The sequence below is a fragment of the Pseudorca crassidens genome, chromosome 14, assembly GCF_039906515.1.
Source record: "Pseudorca crassidens isolate mPseCra1 chromosome 14, mPseCra1.hap1, whole genome shotgun sequence".
Lineage (NCBI taxonomy): Eukaryota > Metazoa > Chordata > Mammalia > Artiodactyla > Delphinidae > Pseudorca > Pseudorca crassidens.
The window spans coordinates 53,518,911-53,541,334 of record NC_090309.1 but is presented as its reverse complement, the minus strand read 5'-3'; the positions used below and the strand labels follow the sequence as shown (position 1 = coordinate 53,541,334).

Below are 22,424 nucleotides of genomic sequence, written 5' to 3'. Positions count from 1 at the left end.
CAGGCTCAGTAGTTGTGGCACTCGGACTCAGTAGTTGTGGCACACGGACTTAGTTGCTCCGCGGCTTGTGGGATCTTCCCAGACCAGGGCTTGAACCCGTGTCCCCTGCATTGGCAGGTGGATTCTTAACCACTGTACCACTAAGGAAGTCCCTGAGCTAGCAATAATTTATTTTTAAGATTAAGTTAAGATGCAAGAGGGAGGAGATATGGGAATATATGTATATGTATAGCTGATTCACTTTGTTATAAAGCAGAAACTAGCACACCGTTGTAAAGCAATTATACTCCAATAAAGATGTTACAGAAAAAACGATTAAGTTAAACACTTTAAAATTTACTAAACACTTCTATTTTTGTTTGTTTAAAAATCTTAATTATTACTTCTTTGAAGAGTCTCTTTGTTAGGTACATGTGCCTTTTTGCCCAATACTTACTTACTCTGATTATAAGTAGGTAACAGTCATTATGAATTTGGAAAATATGAGAAAATTAAAACCCATCTGGTGGTAATGATTTTATTGCACCCTATCAATAATATTGTACCATGTCTTCCAGTTATATTTTTGCAAAATCCCTCTTTTCTGTTATTTTTAGAAATTCAGTTTCCTCTGTAGGACTAGAAAATATAAAAAAATTCTATAAGACAACTATTTGACATAACTTTCGAAATTATCATAAACATTTAATATATGCACATGGCTTTAAAGAAAAGATATATATATATATTTTAAATGAATTTATTTATTTATTTTTGGCTGTGTTGGGTCTTCGTTTCTGTGCGAGGGCTTTCTCTAGTTGCGGTGAGCGGGGGCCACTCTTCATCGCGGTGCGCGGGCCTCTCACTGTCGCGGCCTTCTCTTGTTGCGGAGCACAGGCTCCAGACGCGCAGGCTCAGTAGCTGTGGTGTGCGGGCTTAGTTGTTCCGCGGCATGTAGGATTTTCCCAGACCAGGACTCGAACCCGTGTCCCCTGCATTGGCAGGCAGATTCTTAACCACTGCGCCACCAGGGAAGTCCCTGAACATATATTTCTAAAACAATGCAGCAAATATAATAGAGATATGAACAAAATCATACTCCAGAAGATAATCCAACTAATTACACCTGGGGGAACTGGGCATACTTCAGGCCTGAGGACTGAAGAGTGACCAGTAGTTTGCTACACAAAGGGCAGGGCAAGCCCATTCCAGAGCACAGGGACAGGTTTGTGTTAGAGCCACAGGTATTGAAAGGTAAGGGGAAGTTTATGGCTCCAGATCACAGAGCTGGGGTGAGAGGAGGGAGCACTACAGGAAGTGGGAGATGTAGTCAGCAGTCAGATGGTTCAAACTTTCTGCTTCTGAAACTATTTGAATTAAGTGGTTTCTAAACTGAGCTGATTGTCAGGAATGTCCAGGGAGCTTTCTTACAGATCCCAAGATCCCACCTTCAGAAATTCCAACCCATTATGTATGGGTGGGGCCCAGGAACACCTTTGAAAAGCCCCCGGGGTAATTCTGCCGCTGAATCAGGGTTTGGGGCTGCTTTTATGGGGGAAGGGTGAGCAAACAGGAGAGTGCAATACCTTTTGTAAGGCAGGTAACTGGGCAGGACGTATCCTGACCTCCTTCAAGTCTTTGCTCAACATTAAAAAAAAAAAAAATCACCCCCCCCCACCTTTTTTACCTAAACACTTATCTTCTAGCAGTTTACTTACTCTAAGTTTACTTAGGATATTATCTGAATCCATTCATTAGAATGTAAGTTCAACAAAGGCAGTGGTTTTTCTCTTCTTTACTAGTGATCCTCAGATCCTAGAAGTCTGGCGCATAGCAGGCCTTCTGTTTTTGAATGTATGAATCAATCAAGGAGTGGACGATACGAGAATTTGGCCAGGACGGAGGCTGTGGAGAAGAAACGTGTAAGCTTGATGCAGGCAATTTGCTTAAAAACGAAAACTGAGGCAGTTGGAGAGAGAGGGGCACAGGTTAAAAAAATACTGTGATAGGGAGGAAGGCTAGTTTTTCCTTGTTTTCAAGTTTCTTTCTGATTGCACTCTCTTGCTTCCGGGTACATAACAAACTCAAAACCTGCCAGAACTTTCCACCTGGTCACCTAGACTAGCTAACCATACACCTGGGACCCACACCAGTGCAGCCGAGAAAACCCGGATAACTGTATTCTTTCAAGGACGGGTGTCTGCCGCGGCGGCCTGCGACCTAGGCTCAAGCATGCGCAATAGACAGAGTCACCAGCGTGCGCGGGAAGCTCGGCCGCGTCCGATTATGATTGGCTGTCGCGGCGCACTCCCACCCACCGAAACGCAGCGCTGGATGCTGATTGGGTGTCTCCTCAGAGGCCGGACGCCTCACGGGGGGCGAGGGAGGGGAGGCGGGAAACAGCTTAGTGGGTGCGGGGTCGCGCAGTTCCATCAGGCAGGCGACGGAGAGGTTCCGAAATGGCGGTGCAGCCGAAAGAGACGCTGCAGCTGGAGAGTGCGGCCGAGGTCGGCTTCGTGCGCTTCTTCCAGGGCATGCCGGAGAAGCCGACCACCACGGTGCGCCTCTTCGACCGGGGCGACTTCTACACGGCGCACCGGGAGGACGCGCTGCTGGCCGCCCGGGAGGTGTTCAAGACCCAGGGGGTGGTCAAATACATGGGACCGGCAGGTGAGGGCGGGGACGGCGCGGGCTCAGGGGAGGACCCCGCGGAGTGGGCTTCTCTCAGGAAGTGGGAGGGTGTCGGGCAGGGAGACACGGGGGCGGGGACGCTGGTGCCTCGTGGGGCCACTGCGCGTGCTCCGGCCCCTGCCTGGCCGAATGGGGCGCCACCCGCCCCCTGCCCTGCCTCCATCCTGAGTCTGTCCCTCCGGAGCTGCCCCGGATCAGACCTAATAGCGATCGCTTCGTGCGAGGCGTTTTAACACATTGTTCTATTTAATTTTGCTGCAGTCCGCGTGGGTGTCTGCTTCTCGCTCCAGCCTTGGCGCTGTGGATATCATCACAAACGCCGCCAGACCTCTTTATCACAAACGCCAGTCCAGGATTGAGATTTAGAATAGAAGGGGGTTAGGGAGACCGATTTATGTCGCCAGCGTGATTTTGCCTGTTTAGCGAACGTCATTTATATCGCTGTTCAGCGCAGGGACCTATAGTGTCTACTGTTAATAGGCAGTATTGCCAAGTGGTCAGGACCTCGAACTGGAGCCAGATTGCCTGGCTTCAAGTCGCAGCCCCTCCACTTACCAGCTGTGTGGCCTTGAGCTAGTCATGTATGTCTGCCTCAGCTCGGCATTCAGTGCCCTCGGTAACCCATCCCCATCTCTCTAGCATCATCTCTCCCTGGAAAGCTACAAACTTCTCACCCTCTTGTAGTTAGATGTTCTGAACATCGAGTTTTATGTTAATCTCTTTTATCCTTGGCTCCTAGGAATGAACATAATAGAAGGAGTAAGGAGTTGTGGATTTTAGTCCTGCCTCTGCCATATGCAGATGGAAGGTTACTGACAAAAGCTGTTTCATTCATTAGATAGACATTTATTGAGTGCTGCCTTGTCGGGCAGGGTTATGGACACTGGGAGTACATAGATCAAAAGGCAGTATCCCAGGGCTTCCCTGGTGGCGCAGTGGTTGCGAGTCCGCCTGCCGACACAGGGGACACGGGTTCGTGCCCCGGTCAGGGAAGATCCCACATGCCGCGGAGCGGCTGGGCCCGTGAGCCATGGCCGCTGAGCCTGTGCGTCCGGAGCCTGTGCTCCGCAACGGGAGAGGCCACAACAGTGAGAGGCCCGCGTACTGTTAAAAAAAAAAAAAAAAAAAAAAAGCAGTATCCCCACCTTCACAGAGCTCCCCCTTGTGGAGAGCAAGGCAGAAGTAATTCCAATTCCAGGTGAAGACCTATGGAGGATGCTCCATAACAAGTTGCCAAAGAGGCAGAGGCAGGATTGCCAAAGACTGGAGCCATCAGAAGAGGCATTATAAGAGAGGTTAAAGTTCACTTGAGTCTTGAGAAACCCTGTACCCATTAGCAGGGTACAGGGTTTCCCCTGAGTCCTCCCAAACCCAGGCAACTGCTAATCTGCTTTCTCTCTCTAGATTTGCTTATAACATTGGTCTTCTGTGACTGATCTCTTTCACTTAACGTTTTAAGGTTCATCTGTGTTATCAGTACTTCATTTCTTTTTATTGCCAAATATTCCGTTGTATGGATATACAATATTTTGTTTAATCCATTCGTTAGTTGATGGACATTTGGGCTGTTTCTTTTCTTTTTTTTTTTTTTTGGGCTGTTTCTTGAACCAATACTTTTAATGTCGTCTGTACCCATTCTCTCCTTCCCTGTTGTGCCAGTGAAGAGATGAGCCTTTTGCTGTGGTCTGGATCCCCTCTCCTCGTCTCACAGATGGCTTTGCTGTTGATCATTTCTTCTCTCTTTGGCTCATTCTTTTGGCATTTAGACTTATTCATATCCTTTTAGCTACTTTTCTCTTACTTTTCAACAACTATCAAAACATTATTATAGGGGCTTCCCTGGTGGCGCAGTGGTTGAGAGTCCGCCTGCCGATGCAGGGGACACAGGTTCGTGCACCGGTCTGGGAAGATCCCACATGCCGCGGAGCGGCTGGGCCCGTGAGCCATGGCCGCTGAGCCTGCGCGTCCGGAGCCTGTGCTCCGCAACGGGAGAGGCCACAACAGTGAGAGGCCTGCGTACCGCAAAAAAAAAAAAAAAAAACAGAAAAAAGATTATTATAATAAAGCTCTGTGAGGTGGGTTAGTACCTAGCTTCAATTTATAGATAGGAATCTGAGTCCCTAAAAAAGGAAGTTCCTTATCTTTTGCCTCTTTTGCTGTCAGAACTCAGCTTAGAAGCATCTCCTCTTGGAAGCCTTTCTTAACTCCCATCTTAAGGCTGCCTGGTTAGCTGCCCCTCTCATGTGTTCCTTGCCCTAGGACCTTCTCCTTACCTTAGACACAGCATTTATTTTACTCTATGGCAATATACTGAAAGCTCCCAGAGGGCAGGAACTCTGTCTTAACCAGTCTCTGCCTTAGAATCCCAGCACCTGGCACAGTGCCCACATGTAAGCAGACACATTATCAGCTGAATGAAGATGGGGGCTCCAAATTATTCTTGAAGAGGAGAATCTTGTATCAACCTGAGGTTTTTTTTCTGCACCACGTGGAGGCTGGGTAGCTTTCTCTTCCAGTTCCCCTTCAGTCTTACTTCCCAGCTTTCAGACTTAAAGCATACAGCCAGGCTCTTCACCAGGAACATCCAGTGTGTCACAAACAGTCCTTTGAGAGAAATAGTATCTTAGGAGGATAACCTTTTTTTTTAAAATATAAATTTATTTATTTTATTTATTTTTATTTTTGGCTGCGTTGGGTCTTTGTTGCTGTGCGTGGACTTTCTCTGGTTGCGGTGAGCGGGGCCTACTCTTTGTTGTGGTGCGCGGGCTTCTCATTGTGGTGGCTTCTCTTGTGGAGCACGGGCTCTAGGCGTGCAGGCTTCAGTAGTTGCAGCACGTGGGCTCTAGAGTGCAGGCTCAGTAGTTGTGGCACACAGGCAGCAGGGATTCTTGTCCACTACTTATAACTAGTGAACTGATATTGAAAGTATCAGCTGCGTTTTGCTGTACAAAACAATTGTATTATGTCATTTAATTAATCTTTATGCTTATTTGTATTTGATATTTGTACTTGATATGATCTATTGTTAAATTTAGGTTACATCTTTCATAAGATCCAGAATTGTCAGAATAATCTACAAGTATAATCTGAATTACCTTTAAGTGAATAATTTGTATTACCTATATTATATGAAAATTGAACTTTAATTCCATTTGATGATGTGGGTGATTTTATTTATTTTGTAAAGAAATTGTTATTTACAAATCAGAACTAAGGTGAGACACTATATTCTATCTAAGACAACTTTTTAGCCTTGGCACTATTCATATTTTGGACCGAAGAATTAATTTGTTACTGTGAGGGGCTATCCTGTGCACATTTAACAACATCCCTGCCTCTTCCTACTAGATTCTGTTATTATTCCCTTTCCCCAGTTGTAACAACCTAAATGCCCCCCAGGCATTGACAATTGTCCGCTAAGGGAGCAAGATCTTCCCTTTTGAGAACCAGTGATGTAAGATGAAGGCCAGGAAGTTCGAAAACTCAGTTGACTGGATAGGGGAAATAGGTGCACTCATACTTTACGGGTGGTAGTGTTAATTGGTACAGCCAACCAAGGGGGATAGTCTGCAATATTTATAAAAATCACACATATCATCCTTTGATAAAATCCAGTTTTAGGACTTTGTCTCACAGATACACTCAGATATTTGGAGAGTGAAGCACATACAAGGTTATTCATGCAACACTGTTTCAATAACAAAGATTGGAAACAACCCATAGGGAAGAGGCTAAATTATAGAAATTCCTTAGGTTCATTGGAACGTTTGCAGCTGTAAACAGAAAGAAGCTGATTATGTACTGATGGAACAATCTCCAAAATACTATATCAAAGTTAAAAAAAAGATACAGTACAGTGTGTATAGTGTGCAATTATTTATGTAAAAGAGGAAAAAAGCAATGCCTTATATTTGCTTGTGTGTGCCTAGACTATGTTTGGAAATATATTCTATAAAGTGATAACTTGGGTGGTGAACTGGATGTGTAGGGGACAGTGGTGGAATGCAAGTCTCCTTTTTGATGTACCTTTTTGAGCCTTCGTTTTTTTTTCTTTTTTTTTGATGTGGACGATTTTTTTTTTTTTTTTTGCGGTACTTGGGCCTCTCACTGTTGTGGCCTCTCCCGTTGCAGAGCACAGGCTCCGGACGCGCAGGCTCAGCGGCCATGGCTCAAGGGCCCAGCCGCTCTGCGGCATGTGGGATCTTCCCAGACCGGGGCACGAGCCCGTGTCCCCTGCATTGGCAGGCGGACTCTCAACCACTGCGCCACCAGGGAAGCCCTAAAGTCTTTATTGAATTTGTTACAATATTGTTTCTGTTCCGTATTTTGGCTTTTTGGCCGCAAGCCATGTGGGATCCCACCTCCCTGACCAGGGATCGAACCCACACCCCCTGCATTGGAAGGCCAAGTCCCAGCCACTGGGCCGCCAGAGAAGTCCCTGAACCTTCAAGTTTTGAACTATGTTACCTAGAACATTTTATAATGAATAATAACTAATTTATTTTTATAGACCTTTTGAAAAAAATCCTATACAAATACTATTGTAGTTATTACATAAGAGTTTTATTCAAACTTGTGAAAAACAAATGATAAAAAAGGACAAGTAGGATTAGCTGTATGTATATTGACTCATTCTTTTGTCTTTGTGTCTTCTCAATTTTTTATTTTGATGTGTAGGCTCCACAGGTGCAGGGGGTTATGTCTATCCACCATTTTATACCCTTCATCTGCTAAAGTATCTAGGACATGTAATAGGTGCTTGATAAATAGTTTATTGAGTGAATGAATTACTGGGAAAACAACATAGCTTGGGGGGAGGCATTGTGTTAGGTCTTCAACACTTATGACTTCAAATCCTCAAATCCGTAACATGTATTTTTAATATTTTTCTTTAGGAGCAAAGACTGTGGAGAGTGTTGTACTTAGTAAAATGAATTTTGAGTCTTTTGTAAAAGATCTTCTTCTAGTTCGTCAGTACAGAGTTGAAGTTTATAAGAACAGAGCTGGAAGTAAGGCCTCCAAGGAGAATGATTGGTATTTGGCATTTAAGGTAATTATCTTCCATTTAAATTTAGTTGTGTTTAAGAGTAGACAAAATAAAAACATGAGAGAATTCTGTGTTGGTTTAATATTTTAGCCAGGTTGTGATAGTAAAATGCTGTGAGAAGCTTTAATATTCTTTAGCATGTGGTTTTTAACATAACAGTTTAGTAGCAATTCAGAAATTCAGTAAATCCTTATTATGAGTATGAATACTCTGAGCTTTGTCACTGTCCCTAAAACCTAAATAATAAATAGCCTTTACATAAAGTTGAATACCAGCATTAAAGAATATTTGATTTTACTGTTTCTGAAGTAATATCACGCAAATTTACATATCCCAAACATCTATTTATACACGTTTGTAATGTGTTTGGATATTTGTATGTTCCTTTCTCTTTCATTAGACTGTAATGTTTTTAGAAGTGTGGAACTTTGTTTAATGCTGATCATATTCCTAGGTGTGCCTAGAAGGGCTTATTGACGTGCTTCTAATGCCTTCATGGAGATGGGGGTACTATTTTGTTTTATTTAAGGACTATCTTTATTTTTAGTCTGTAAAATCATGTTTCTGTTTGTTCACACACAATACCTTCACATAAATATTGGATAATGGTTAAAATGTTGTGGAGGTGAGATTTATTCTTGAAAGGGAATAAATGTGTGGTAAGGCGGGACAGTGTTCTGGCCTTGTATTTGGCTGATCTCATTTCTCCTCTGTCCCTCTGCATGACCTTGGCAAATTTTCCAGCCTTCTCCTGTATCTGTTTCTCTTTAAACAGTAAAATTAGAAGGTTTTTAAGATGTTTTCTGACCTGAAAGGCCTGTGAAAGTTTTTTTGTGAGGTTTAATACAACATTTCAACATTTGATGTTGGTGTTGCCCCAAATAGAATATTCTTCAGTATTCCTTCCATATTGCCTGCTGTCACCACCCCCCGCCTTTGTAAATGTTGACGTTTACTGAAGATTATATCTGAGATCATTTATTCTTTATTATGGAATTTCCTCGGAATTTTCATTGCTACTTTACTGAGAAAAGTGGGACTTACAGTTTTATCTTACATTTTGAAAGATTTTAATAGAAAATTGAGGGTACCGCAAAGTGATGTTTTTCTATCTCATTCTTCACAGAGCTCAGTTAGTAACAACACCAAAATGTGGGATCATGAGTTCAGCTGATTAACTGGATTATCAGCCCATCACACCTCACTCCTTTGTGTCATCAGAATCCTTTGAGATGCATTGTTTTTAACCCCCTACCTTTTAGGTCAGGCGGAAAAAAATCTTCAAATATGTATCTTTATCAGGTTAAAAGATAGTATCTTCATCCTGATATTTATTTTAAGAAGTTCAGATCTAAAACTGCTAAAACTGATTTATCTTTTAATTTTTAGCTTATTGATTCTATTGTAAAGTATTAGTGATATTTAGGATAGTTGACCTCTATAATTGACTTTTTGTTTGTTTAATTTTTGGTCTTGCTGTGCGGCTTGTGGGATCTTACTTGATAAGCTAGCTACTAGTTCACTTCTGAGGGTTTTTTTAAGGTGTGCATAACCTGTGCGTGTAAATCCAAAGCATGTATGTGAAAATATGATGTTCATATTTGTGATTGAATCAGTGCTTTTTAAATTTGAGTATCAGGTAATACTAGCTTTCCATTTTTTTTTTTTTGGTCACAGGGATTGAACCCAAGCCCCCTGCAGTGGAAGTGCAAAGTCTTGACTGCTAGACCGCCAGGGAACTTCCTCCATTTCATTTTTGATCCAGATTTTAATCAATAATCCATACATAGTTACAGGATATTCAGAACCATATTGAGAAAACATAAATGATTATCATGATTATGATGCTAAAGGCATTTGAGAACTATTGATGGCTACTGGTTGCTTAAATTTGGCTTGTCACTGTGCTCATTTGGACTATTTCTGACTATCTCATGTTTCATACTGTGGTCCATCAGTTGCCCCAGAAATGCCTCACGTTAACAGCAACCTGTTAGCTTCTGATCATGTTGAAGTACTGTTACCCACCAGCTTGACACAGGTGGCGCCAAAAGCAAAGAAACTTGACCCTTTACTTACTTTGTACAGTCTTAAAGAGATTTCTAATCTTTTTGAAATTTTGAAAATAGGTCAGGAACTTCTCTGGTGGTCCAGTGGTTAAGACGCCTCACTCTCAATGCAGGGGGCCCGGGTTCGATCCCTGGTCAGGTAACTAGATCCCACCTGCCACAACTAAAGATCCCGCATGCCGCAACTAAAAGATCCCGCATGCCTCAACTAAAGATCCTGTATGCCTCAACAAAGATCCTGCATGTGGCAACAAAGATCCCGTGTGCTGCAACTAAGACCCGGCACAGCCCCCCCAAAAAAAAAAAATTTGCCAAAGACCCTTTATTTGGAAATCATTGATCTAGAAGAATCTTTGCATTTTACAAATAAGTACATTGATATAGAGAGATGTCTATCCAAGGTTAATATTTAAGCTAATAATACTGTTTTTCTATGTGGTATAACTACTTAGTGAAAATTCTGATATGTGCAACCAGTAGGTAGTTTGGCAGAGTGTAGAGATTTAGGCATACCATTGAGAGGGTTATCACCTTGGGTACCTCAGTGATTGTGTGAGTGAGTGTAAACTTAGATGCCAAATTTCGAACTGAAAATCGCTTTTGATACTGTTATTTTTAGATGTGCCCAAGTGTTCTGAAATTAATTGGAAAAGTAGAGAGGATACTTTATAGAAAGTGTGGTAATATTAATTGGACTATATGGTTATAAGTAATTTTTTTGGTAAGAAAACGTTTCATTAATAAAATTCATCTAGGTTGGGTAATTTCTGTTGGTTAGTAAAATTTTAAAGTACATTCAACAGTTTCTTAAAATTTTTCTTTATTTTTGCTTAGGCTTCTCCAGGTAATCTTGCTCAGTTTGAAGACATTCTCTTTGGTAACAACGATATGTCAGCTTCCATTGGTGTTGTGGGTGTTAAAATGTCTACAGTTGATGGCCAAAGACAGGTTGGAGTTGGGTATGTTGACTCCATACAGAGGAAGCTAGGACTGTGTGAGTTTCCTGATAATGATCAATTCTCCAACCTGGAGGCTCTCCTGATTCAGATTGGACCAAAGGAATGTGTTTTACCAGGAGGAGAGACTGCTGGAGACGTGGGAAAACTGAGGCAGGTAAGGAAATGGAGTGTAGAGATAGAGGAGGATCCAAGGCTAGGAATGGCTCTAAATTAACATAATACTGTTTTACTGAAGGAAAAAAAATTTAAAGGCAAAACCTTTTAAATCTAATCACAACAGGATTTTGAGGAATGTCTTGATGTTTATCTTTGATAGAAACTTTGTATCTTTAATAGGACTTCAGAAGGAGCTGTTTCTTGTTTAAGACTTGTTCTACCTCAGATCATCCCCCTCCCCCCACCTCCCGAAAGAGTAACTCAGTGCCATTTTAAAGAGATCACAATTGATAAAAGGAGTGCTTTCACAGTTGGGGGGTGCAGGGTGGGGAAGAGGTGATTTAGGGCCATTAAAGAAAAAAAAACTATGACTGTATTTAGCCTGGATATATCAAATAAGTTGCAGTTCTTCAGGATTAATTTTTAATAGTTCAAGTGGAACTTTAGCCTATTATTATTATTATTTTAATTAATTTTTGACTGCGTTGGGTCTTTGTTGCGGTGCTCTGGCTTCTCATCGTGGTGGCTTCTCTTGCTGTGAAGCACGGGCTCTAGGCACACAGGCTTCGGTAGTTGTGGTATGCAGCCTCAGTAGTTGTGGCTCGCAGGCTCCAGAGCGCAAGCGCAGCAGTTGTGGCTCACGGGCTTATTGCTTTGCGGCATGTGGGATCCTCCCGGACCAGGGCTCGAACCCATGTCCCCTGCATTGGCAGGTAGATTCTTAACCATTGTGCCACCAGGGAAGCCCTAGCCTCTTATTATTTTACTGATTCTTTTATTTTAACAAAGTTCGATTTTGCTATTTGTATAGATATATGGTTTATTATTTAGATGTTTAAGGGATGTTGTATTCCCCCCAAGGATTCTTTTCTTCTCATGAGCCTCAGATACAATAAGAACTACTTGAGAGTTAGCATATCTGTGATGGGCATTTTTAGCATAAATAGTATTTAGGCAACTTTCCACAAGTATTATTCTGTTAAGAGTTTTTACTATTTAGACTATTTTTTGAAAGCTTTATGTGAGCCTAATTTTAAATTTCCATGAAAATTTCATTTACAGATTTTAAAAATACATGTTAATACATATATTACCAGTGTCTTCTTGCATGTTGTATAAAAATTTAATGTGGGTTAATAATTTGTTAAGCTGTTGTCACTTTATATTTGTCAGTGATACAGCATTCCTTATTGCTTTTCTTGTTCCTTTTCTCCTAGTAATTTAAAATATTTCTTGTAAAATAGGTTATTCAGAGAGGAGGAATTCTGATCACAGAAAGAAAAAAAGCTGACTTTTCCACAAAAGATATTTATCAGGACCTCAACCGGTTGTTGAAAGGCAAAAAGGGAGAACAGGTGAATAGTGCTGTGTTGCCAGAAATGGAGAATCAGGTATGTGGATTACAAATGTGAATTTACCATTAAATAGTGACTTTTTAGAAGGCTGCTTCTGTCATCTGTATCTCAAAGCCTAAACTAGATCACTGATATTTAAGCTTATTTTAATCTATGAAGAAGCTTGTGAAAAACTCAAGGACTGACTAGAAAAATTTAAACATAACCTTAAATATAATTTCATTATATTTACACAATATGTATCCTTGGGGTAAGGAAGAGTTTATTGTTTTATTGGTTTCACCTGAAAGAGCCTGATTACTGTCACCTAAGTAGGTGAGGTAGCTTAGTTGTTTAGGGGGAAAAAGACCTATCAAAGTTTTATAATGTACGAGCTGTGGAGTTTTTAATAAATTACTTCAGTTTCATTATCTGTCTTAAAGGATCGTTGTGGAGATTAGGAAGTAATAAGGGTGAAAGTATATACAGTGCATAATAATTGCATAATAAATGTTACATTTAAACAATTCAAAAATTGGCACTGGTTATGTATGTTCAGTGTAGAAATGAATATGCAAACAATGTAACTTCTTATAGGATTTTTCAGTGGTTGAAGTTTATCTTCAGTTTTTCAAATCTTTGAGGCAAGTATGGTTTGAGGGATGTATTTTTATGATAAAATATTAGAAACTCTTGACAGGTTATTTGTGGATCACTGATAAGTAAAATGAAGAATTGTATATTTAAATAAGAGCAAGCTCTAGCTTATAATTTTGAAAATTGATTTCAAACTACAATAAACAGACTATTATTCCTATCATGATTTTGCAGTGATTGCTTATCACATGATAGTTTGATTCTTATAAGCTAAGTTTACCTGTTTTACTTTTCTTGTGTGACAGAATCAGAAGCAGTTGTGTATGAGCAATAATCCCAATATAGACGTTCCCTGACTTATGATGGTTGAACTTACAATTTTTTTTTTACTTTACAATGGTGCGAAAGTGATATGCATTCAGAAGAATCTATACTTCGCATTTTGACCTTTTCCTGGGCTAACAATACCAGTGCAATTCTCTCATGATGCTGGGCAGGGCAGCGTGCAGCAGCTCCCAATCAGCCACGCAATCACAAGGGTTAAATGGCCGATACACTTACAACCATGCTGTCCCCATAGAACCATTCTGTTTTTCACTTTCAGCACAATATTCAATAAATTTTGAGTTATTCAACTTTATTATAAAATAGGCTTTCTGTTAGATGATTTTGCCCAACTATAGGCTAATGTAATTCTCTGAGCACATTTAAGGTAGGTGAGGCTAAGCTACAATGTTCAGTAGGTTAGGTGTATTAAATGCATTTTACATTTGTGATGCGTTTATTGGGATGTAACCCCATCATAAGTCAAGGCAGATCTGTATTAGAGAAACTTAGTTCAGCGTTGAAAATGGGAAGAAGCTTTTAGGGCTACTAAAAGGTGTTATCATCTGTGCCTTGTGGTGACGTAGCAGGAGATTCTTGTGACAACCTTATATATTTGTTAGAGTTTGGCAGAGGCAGATAGATGACAGTGTTATCAATTAGGAAATATATGCACATTCACAATGAATCTGGTATCGAGTATAAGTAGAACTTGTCATTGGGCTATCAGTTTGATGTCCTTAGCTTCTTTATTTTATGTAGTAGTAATATAGGCAGTTTATTTAAACATTTTATTTAAATACACATATAGGAAAGTGCATATATCATAAGTGTATAACTAAATTTTCATAAATTATAAGTACCCACATGACCAGCACCCATGAAACAGAATAGTATCAGGATCGTAAAGACCCTTTTTGTTTTCTTCCAGTTGTTACCTCCACCAGGGGTAACCCTGCTTCTTACCTGACAGTATGGATTAGTTTGGTCTATTTTTGTAGTTTATATAAATGGACTCATACAGTTCATGCTCTTGTGTTTGATTTGTTCAGTATTGTGTTTGTGAGATTTATCTATATTGTCGCATGTTGTTGTGGATTGTTTGTGCTTATATCTGTTGTTGTGTGTAGTATTCCACAATGTGAACATGCCAGGCTGTATCCATTTTACTCTTGGTGGACATTTGCATAATTTCTACTTTGGCTATTATAAATAATGTTGCTGTTACAGTAAATTTTCACATTCTGAAAATCATTTTTTAGTCTTAGGTTTATTTAAACTTTGATTTTCTTGCTTTGGATTGGGAAAGAACAGGGAAAATGATAGTGTTTGAAATTTATTTTCATCTTGCCATCTGTTTTTTTAAAAAATCTCTGGAATTCTGGTGATAGTCATCTTTTATTTTAAATTCTTAATCTTAGGTTGCAGTTTCTTCATTGTGTGCAGTAATCAAGTTTCTAGAACTCTTATCAGATGATTCAAACTTTGGACAGTTTGAACTGACTACTTTTGACTTCAGCCAGTACATGAAATTGGATATTGCAGCAGTCAGAGCCCTTAACCTTTTCCAGGTAAGAAAAAAATACATGGGTTAAAAATATTGAGTGGTTAAAAATGTTTCTCTCTCTCTCTCTCTCTCTCTATATATATATATATAAGACTCTTACTAAGGAGCTTAAATATTTAAAAATATTATACTTAAAAGAGATAGTTTTGAATTACTGTATTTTTCTGATTGCAAGCTATATAAATAGTATTTGTCCTGGTTTTATGAATAGTTTTGTGTATTAATAGCAGTTTTTAAAAATTACATTCTAAGAAGTTTTATGTCTAGAACTGCAATAATTTTGTGGTTTTGGTTTGGGGAAAAATATACAGCAGAAAATCAGATTAACAGGTTGAAAGTTTGATTTTCGGATGAGGAACCTTTGTGTACATTTCTATTTAATATTTGAAGAATGTTAAGTGTTTTTTGTTTGTTTGTTTTTACAAGTTTGGGGAGTGTAGGGGTTGGTTATTTTTAAATTTTTTTTGGCTGTGTGGCTTGTGGGATTTTAGTTCTCCGACCAAGGATCAAACCCAGGCCCTCGGCAGTGTTGGCACAGAGTCCTAACCACTGGACTGCCAGGGAATTCCCAGTGTTAAGTGTTCTTGTTCCCCAAATTACTTAATCATTATTCATGGCATAGTAAAGTTTTCACTAATGAGCATGCCATTTTTCTATTTTATTTTTTGTTCACTAGGGTTCCGTTGAAGATACTACTGGCTCTCAGTCTCTGGCTGCATTGCTGAATAAATGCAAAACCCCTCAAGGACAAAGACTGGTTAACCAATGGATTAAGCAGCCTCTCATGGACAAGAACAGAATAGAAGAGAGGTATATTACTAGTATATTCTTTTGTAAGCTCTGAGTAACTTCCAGTCACTCCATATGATTATACCACTTATTGTAACATGCAATTTTGCACCTATATTTTAGCATCTAGCTGCACAGAAAGCTAATAAAGTAATAGAGTAGTAATGATTTAGATTGATTAAATAACTTATTTTCTTAATTATTTTTTTTTCCTCCACTATGAAAAAGTAAAATTTTATTAGGGAGGTGCTATGGATAATGTCTCAGCATGAGCTTGGGAGCCGGATGACATTGGTTCATGTTAAGGCTCTACCACTTAGGAGCTGTGTTATATTGGGTGTTATTCAACCTCTGTGTGGCAGTTTCTTCCCTTTTGAAATGACAGTAATAACACACCTACTTCTTAGGGTTGTCATGAGGATTTGATGATTTTCTGAGGATTAGATGATCTAATGTGTATAAAGTACTTTGAACAAGGTCTGGCACATAGGAAGCACTTATGCTTTATTATTCTAGAAAGGATTTAAGGCAGCCTAAATGTATTTCAGAAAATCTTCAAAATTGAGGAAATAAAAGTTATATAATGCTGCTGTCCTACTATAATTAGCATTGGAGTAGGTTTTATTTTTATCTTTTGTTTTAGATACAAGTTTTAAAACTTAAATGAAGTATACTGTGCATAAGAGCACAACTCCTAAATGTGCAGTTTGATGGATTTTCACGAAGTGAACACATTGGTAATAACACAAGTCAAGAAACAACATAACTAGCATCCCAGAAACTCCCCTCAATTATCCTGATAGTTACTACCTCTCCTCATTTCAAGAGTAATTACTGTCCTTCTAACATCATAGATTAATTAGTTTTGCCTGTTTTTGAACTGCATATAAATAAAATAATTTTCTATAGTGCACTCTTATGTTTGATAGTCTTTTTAAAAACATAATTGTAATCCTGATATAGTTTTGTGCCCTTGTTTTTTCCCACTTGTGCTTACATTACCATAAGCATTTTTTAGTGTTGTTTTATGTTCATATTCAGCATTTTTAATAAGTACATAATTTATTGACTGGATATACTTTACCTTTTCAGTAATTAGGTTATTTCATGTGACCTTATTGTATACCTAATTTTTAAAAAAAAAAAAATTAATTAATTAATTTATATTTCTTTTTGGCTACTTTGGATCTTCGTTGCTGCGTGCGGGCTTTCTCTAGTTGTGGCGAGCAGGGGCTACTCTTCCTTGCGGTGCGCGGGTTTCTCATTGCGGTGGCTTCTCGTTGCAGAGCACGGGCTCTAGGCACGCAGGCTTCAGTAGTTGTGGCGCACAGGCTTAGTTGCTCCGCGGCATGTGGGATCTTCCCGGACCAGGGCTCAAACCTGTGTGCCCTGCATTGGCAGGCGGATTCTTAACCCCTGTGCCACCAGGGAAGTCCCTATACCTAATGTTTTCGATTTGGTAAATTAAGATATATTGCCAGGATAGGTAAAAGAGAGTCAGTATTTTTATGGATTTTGTGTTGTCAGATTGTTCAATAATTTGTTGAATATCTACTGAATTCTGATGGTATAAAGCATGGTGATCACTTGACTATTTGGGACTCTGTGTATGCCAGGCAAACGTAAAATAGTTGATCAGTATCATAAGACACCCTGCAGATAACTACCAAGCTAAGTGTTGATCCTGTGGATTCTCAAGGGTCTTACAATAAAAATAACTTATGAAGTCAGTGATTCGTGGGTATGTTGATATATCATTGAAAATGCAAAAATGGAAATGCTAAGGCAACTTTCTGAAGGTAGTTTTGTTGGGGAAGAAAAGTGGAATTTAGTAACTTAAAATAAGAAATAGGGCTTCCCTGGTGGCACAGTGGTTGAGAGTCCGCCTGCCAATGCAGGGACGCGGGTTCGTGCCCCGGTCCGGGAAGATCCCACATGCCGCGGTGCGGCTGGGCCCATGAGCCGTGGCCGCTGGGCCTGCACATCCGGAGCCTGTGCTCCGCAACGGGAGAGGCCACAGCAGTGAGAGGCTTGCATATCACACACACAAAAAAAATAAATAAAATAAAATAAGAAATAGGAAGGATTGGATATTTGCAAGTAATTAAGGCAGTTTACAATTTTTTATTTTAATTATTTGTGAGTAAGTAACTACATTAACGTGTGTCAGAAGTCCAACAGAACAGAAGGATATACAGTGATGAGTCTCTTACTCTTGTCTTCCAGTTTCTCAGTACTCTTTTCTCAGGGCCTCTGCACAGCTCCAGGGACACATTTCTTATTGTACTCTCTGTGAATTGCCAACACCTGCTCTGGGAGCAACTGGTCTTAATCAGTTTCTTGAGTATCCTACCATGGAAAGCCTGTGCCTAAACAAGTAAAAGTTTATGTCCGTTCTCTCTCATCTTTTAGTTGTTTCTTAAAAGAAATATTAGGTAATTTAAATAATTCCCAAGATCTAGGTCATTGGTTTTATTTTTAACTTTGGGCTTGTGGGAACAGGGCACCTGTCAGTGGTCCTTTTCCGGCTTAACAACTAGAGCCTGCATGTATTTAAACCCTTCAAAAACCTTACATACTGTTACCAGAATAACAAATTATTTAGAAGACAAGATATCAAAATTAATTTTTTTTGACTGTAAGTAAAGGTTATTTTCATAGGACATAGCAATAATTTCCAAAATCTGGTGGCCTTATAAGACTTATTAATTAGAAATAACGTTTGCGAGAAAGGCTTTATTAGTCAAAATATGATCTACTAAGATAAGAGGAAATATTTTCCCCTTTTTATCTTGGGGAGAATTTTTTTTTTTAACCAGCAGTTACTAAGGCCTGTGGTTTTCAAAGCCAAATGCTGAAATTCCATAGACCAGGAAGAAAAAGTTATACTCCTTAAGGCAGACTTTCATTGGAACAGTCTCTCTCTTTTTTTTTTTTTTTGCGGTACGCGGGCCTCTCACTGTTGTGGCCTCTCCCGTTGCGGAGCACAGGCTCCGTGCGCAGGCTCAGCGGCCATGGCTCACGGGCCCAGCCGCTCAGCGGCATGTGGGATCTTCCCAGACCGGGGCACGAACCCGTGTCCCCTGCATCGGCAGGCGGACTCTGAACCACTGTGCCACCAGGGAAGCCCCAGTCTCTTTTTTTTTTTATCACCGTTTCTCAATTCCACCTGCTGTGATACCTCATGCTTTTTAGTTAATGCCTTCCTGGGCTTCTCAGGGCAAGTCTATTAACTCCCTCTCTAAGCATTTAAGATTGATCTTCAGGATTACACACTGAATCAAGTTTTTTCTTTTTTAATATTTATTTATTTTTTGGCTGCGTCGGGTCTTAGTTGTGGCATGCGGACTTAGTTGCCCTGTGGCATGTGGGATCTTAGTTCCCTGACCAGGGATCAAACCGGCGTTCCCTGCATTGCAGGACGGCTTCTTAACCAGTGGACCACCAGGGGAGTCCCCAGTTTTTTCTGTTTTTTACGTCATTGTTTTGGGATGATTTTCTAACAGAGAAAGTCGTGGAAATCTCTACTCCACCCTCTTAAACAGTAAGTGAGGAGTTAATTTTAAAGTGTGTGGCTGTGCGGTGAATTCTGTTAAGGAAAGGAAAGATTTCTCTTTTTCTTCTATTTTTATTAGAGCAGACATAGGGACAGTTATGGCTAGATCTTTGAGTTTGATGCATACATCTTGTCCAGGACTATAGCCCAGTGCTAGGTTCAGGAACAATGATGAAAATAGAATTATTTTAAGTTACTGTCAGGCTCTTAGGAGGAAGAGAAGACAGGTTGCCTGGCACTGTGCTAAACATCTCATGTTCATTAGCTGTGTGGTGATGGAGGCTGGCTTTAAAGCCAGGCTGGCCTGACTCCAGAGCCCATGCCCTTAAACGCTGTACTGTATTTCTTTTTTTTATATAAATTTATTTTATTTATTTACTTTTGGCTGCGTTGGGTCTTCGTTGCTGCATGCAGGCTTTCTCTAGTTGCGGCGAGCGGGGGCTGCTCTTTGTTGCGGTGCTCAGGCTTCTCATTGTGGTGACTTCTTGTTGCAGAGCACGGGCTCTAGGTGTGCGGGCTTCAGTAGTCGCAGTGCGTGGCTCAGTAGTTGTGGCTCGTGGGCTTTAGAGCTCAGGCTCAGTAGTTGTGGCGCATGGGCTTAGTTGCTCCATGGCGTGTGGGATCTTCCCAGACCATTAGCAGGTGGATTCTTAACCACTGCGCCACCAGGGAAGTCCCTGTACTGTATTTCTTGTTTCTGTCAATTGTATTTAATTTGATCCAAGTTGGATTAACATCAGAGGTGAAATGTACTATTTTGGCTTTTATTTAAGTTATATCCATGGAATTGCGTTGTGTGTTCTAATGCTCATTTTTCCATTCATTAAAACCTATTTGCACTGAGACTACAAATACTTTTTAGCTAATGGCTTAAATACTTTAATCTCCAAAGAGAATTGATACGTTATTACCTTTTAGAAGTGAGTTTCTGGGTATTTCTTCCTTTTGTGCTTTATCTAACAATCAAATTAGGAATTATAAGAACACTGTCCATATTACTATTTTTGCACTTATTTTCTGATAGGTCCAAAGAGTCCTCATGTTTGCACATACACTAGGACTGTTACTGTTACTTTTAATCTTCTGGGATTGTTTTTGTTTTTGTTTTTTAGTCTTTCCATAGATTCATCTGAAGCCTTGGTAATTTTCCCATGTTTTTTCAAAGTTACAATTCTTTAAAGAACATTGAATATATGTTAGCATATGAAATAGTTCACTTGTGAAATTGCTGATGATATCATTTGCATATGTTGAATTTGGTATTCTTATTGCCTTCTAGTTTAAAACTAAGTATTTCTTTTCTTTTTTTTTTAATCAGGGGTGATATTATTATTTATTTATTTATTTATGGCTGTGTTGGGTCTTCGTTTCTGTGCGAGGGCTTTCTCTAGTTGTGGCAAGGGGGGGCCACTCTTCATCGCGGTGCGCAGGCCTTTCACTATCGCGGCCTCTATTGTTGCGGAGCACAGGCTCCAGACACGCAGGCTCAGTAATTGTGGCTCACGGGCCCAGTTTCTCTGCAGCTTGTGGGATCTTCCCAGACCAGGGCGCGAACCCGCGTCCCCTGCATTGGCAGGCAGACTCCCAACCACTGCGCCACCAGGGAAGCCCAAAACTAAGTATTTCTTTTTCTATGACATTTAATATGATTAATGTAGCAATCTTATTAGAAATATATATCTCCAAATAAAAGTGGTTCTGGGCTTCCCTGGTGGCACAGTGGTTGAGAATCCGCCTGCCAATGCAGGGGACACGGGTTCGAGCCCTGGTCCAGGAAGATCCCACATGCCACGGAGCAACTAAGCCTGTGCACCACAACTACTGAGCCTGTGCTCTAGAGCCTGCAAGCTGCAACTACTGAAGCCCACATGCCTAGAGCCTGTGCTGCACAACAAGAGAAGCCACCACAATGAGAAGCCCGCGCACCGCAACGAAGAGGAGCCCCCCTCGCCGCAACTAGAGAAAGCCCGTGTGCAGCAACGAAGACCCAACACAGCCAAAAATAATAAATAAAATAAATAAATTTATTTTAAAAAAAAGTGGTTCCTATAAATGTAGAAATGGTGGTGGTGCTTATGTGATAATATATCATGCTTCTTGAGGCAGTGTACTTCCAGGGTTATATTAAGACTTAGACCTAGACTTCTTTCCAGGTTATATTAAGTATCCTTTTGTGCAAGGATGTCTTTAGTTAGTAGTCTGTATTCTGTAGAAACAGAGAGGTCTGGAGGTCATACAGTGAGTGCAGTTTCTTTAAAACAGCAAAGCATTGCTCTGGCCTCAGAGGAAGAACAGGAGGGCTATCACTCTACTGCTTTTCCACCATTTTCTCTGCTTCCAAATCGAGTTTAGTGGAAACCCCTTTTTTCTGGTCTCTGGGCTGATCTGCTAGTCCCTTTGAATTTTATTTGCCTTCCTGTCCAGTCTGCACCACAAAGGCAACCCTCTTTCCAGTGCTTTCATGGGGGCCATAGAATTTCTTGCCCCATTGGTTCTTTGTCATACTGGCCCCTCTCTCCTTAGCTTTCTTTCTCAATTAAAAGTTTCTGGGGCTTCCCTGATGGCGCAGTGGTTGAGAGTCCGCCTGCCGATGCAGGGGACACGGGTTTGTGCCGCGGTCCGGGAAGATCCCACATGCTGCGGAGCGGCTGGGCCCGTGAACCATGGCCACTGAGCCTGCGCGTCTGGAGCCTGTGCTCCGCAACGGGAGAGGCCACAACAGTGAGAGGCCCGCGTACCGCAAAAAAAAAAAAAAAAAAGGTTCCACTGTACTTTCAAGCTATCTAGTTTTCACTGCTGCCTGGTATTACTTTTGTTACATGACTTATTTCAGTGACCAATGACCAACATTTTTTATTTTCCCTTCAGCTGCCTCCTACGTGTAAGCAGATGATCTCCTCCCTGATTCTTACAATCTCAAAATGTACCTGTATTTTCAGTCTTTTACTCCCTGGCTCTTTCTCAGAAGAGGAAATAATGCTTTCCTTTCCAAAGGCAACCTTTCCATTTTGCCTTGGTTATAGTTTTTTTCCCTATTCCTTCTCTGCTTCAGTTTTCTTCCAGTGCATCCTGTACTGTTCTCTCTTCAAGTCTCTGCTCTTGCTGCTCCACCCTCCCCACCCAAGCATTTTCCTCAAGATCCTATCTCTTTAAATCCCAACTATTTAGAATATAGGCAAATGAAATACCCCAAAATGAGGTTCCCCAGCTCCCATAGGAATTCTCTGCTTTCTTACTTGTATCACATTTCATTGCATTTTGTATCTTGGTTGTTACTCAGCACTAACTGTAAGATGCAACATGTACTTCTCCTCCACTAGATTGAAAATTCCTTGAAAGCATGTTCCTTTCTCTTA

General features: G+C 40.5%; 1 protein-coding gene and 1 long non-coding RNA gene across 4 annotated transcripts in view; one reads left to right on the top strand and one right to left on the bottom strand.

Annotated features, from left to right (window-relative positions):
- Positions 1–723: 723 nt before the first annotated feature.
- On the bottom strand, positions 724–2,203 carry LOC137205206 (uncharacterized). 2 transcript variants are annotated; one of them, XR_010934045.1, is made up of 2 exons: positions 1,698–2,203; positions 724–1,032 (listed from the first exon to the last, which is right to left on the bottom strand). It is a non-coding gene; the product is annotated as an uncharacterized lncRNA (long non-coding RNA). The 2 variants fall into 2 exon arrangements; XR_010934044.1 differs by having other exon boundaries at positions 724–971.
- Positions 2,204–2,354: 151 nt separating this feature from the next.
- MSH2 (mutS homolog 2) overlaps positions 2,355–22,424 on the top strand; it is a 73,386-nt gene continuing 53,316 nt past the window's right edge. The window contains exons 1-6 of one of the 2 annotated variants that reach the window (XM_067703045.1): positions 2,356–2,649; positions 7,566–7,720; positions 10,621–10,899; positions 12,146–12,292; positions 14,578–14,727; positions 15,400–15,533. In XM_067703045.1, coding sequence (XP_067559146.1) covers positions 2,439–2,649; positions 7,566–7,720; positions 10,621–10,899; positions 12,146–12,292; positions 14,578–14,727; positions 15,400–15,533 — 1,076 coding nt within the window. In that variant the 5' untranslated portion in view covers positions 2,356–2,438. Of the gene's footprint in view, positions 2,650–7,565; positions 7,721–10,620; positions 10,900–12,145; positions 12,293–14,577; positions 14,728–15,399; positions 15,534–22,424 lie in introns of both variants that reach the window. The other variant, XM_067703046.1, reaches the window with a different exon arrangement.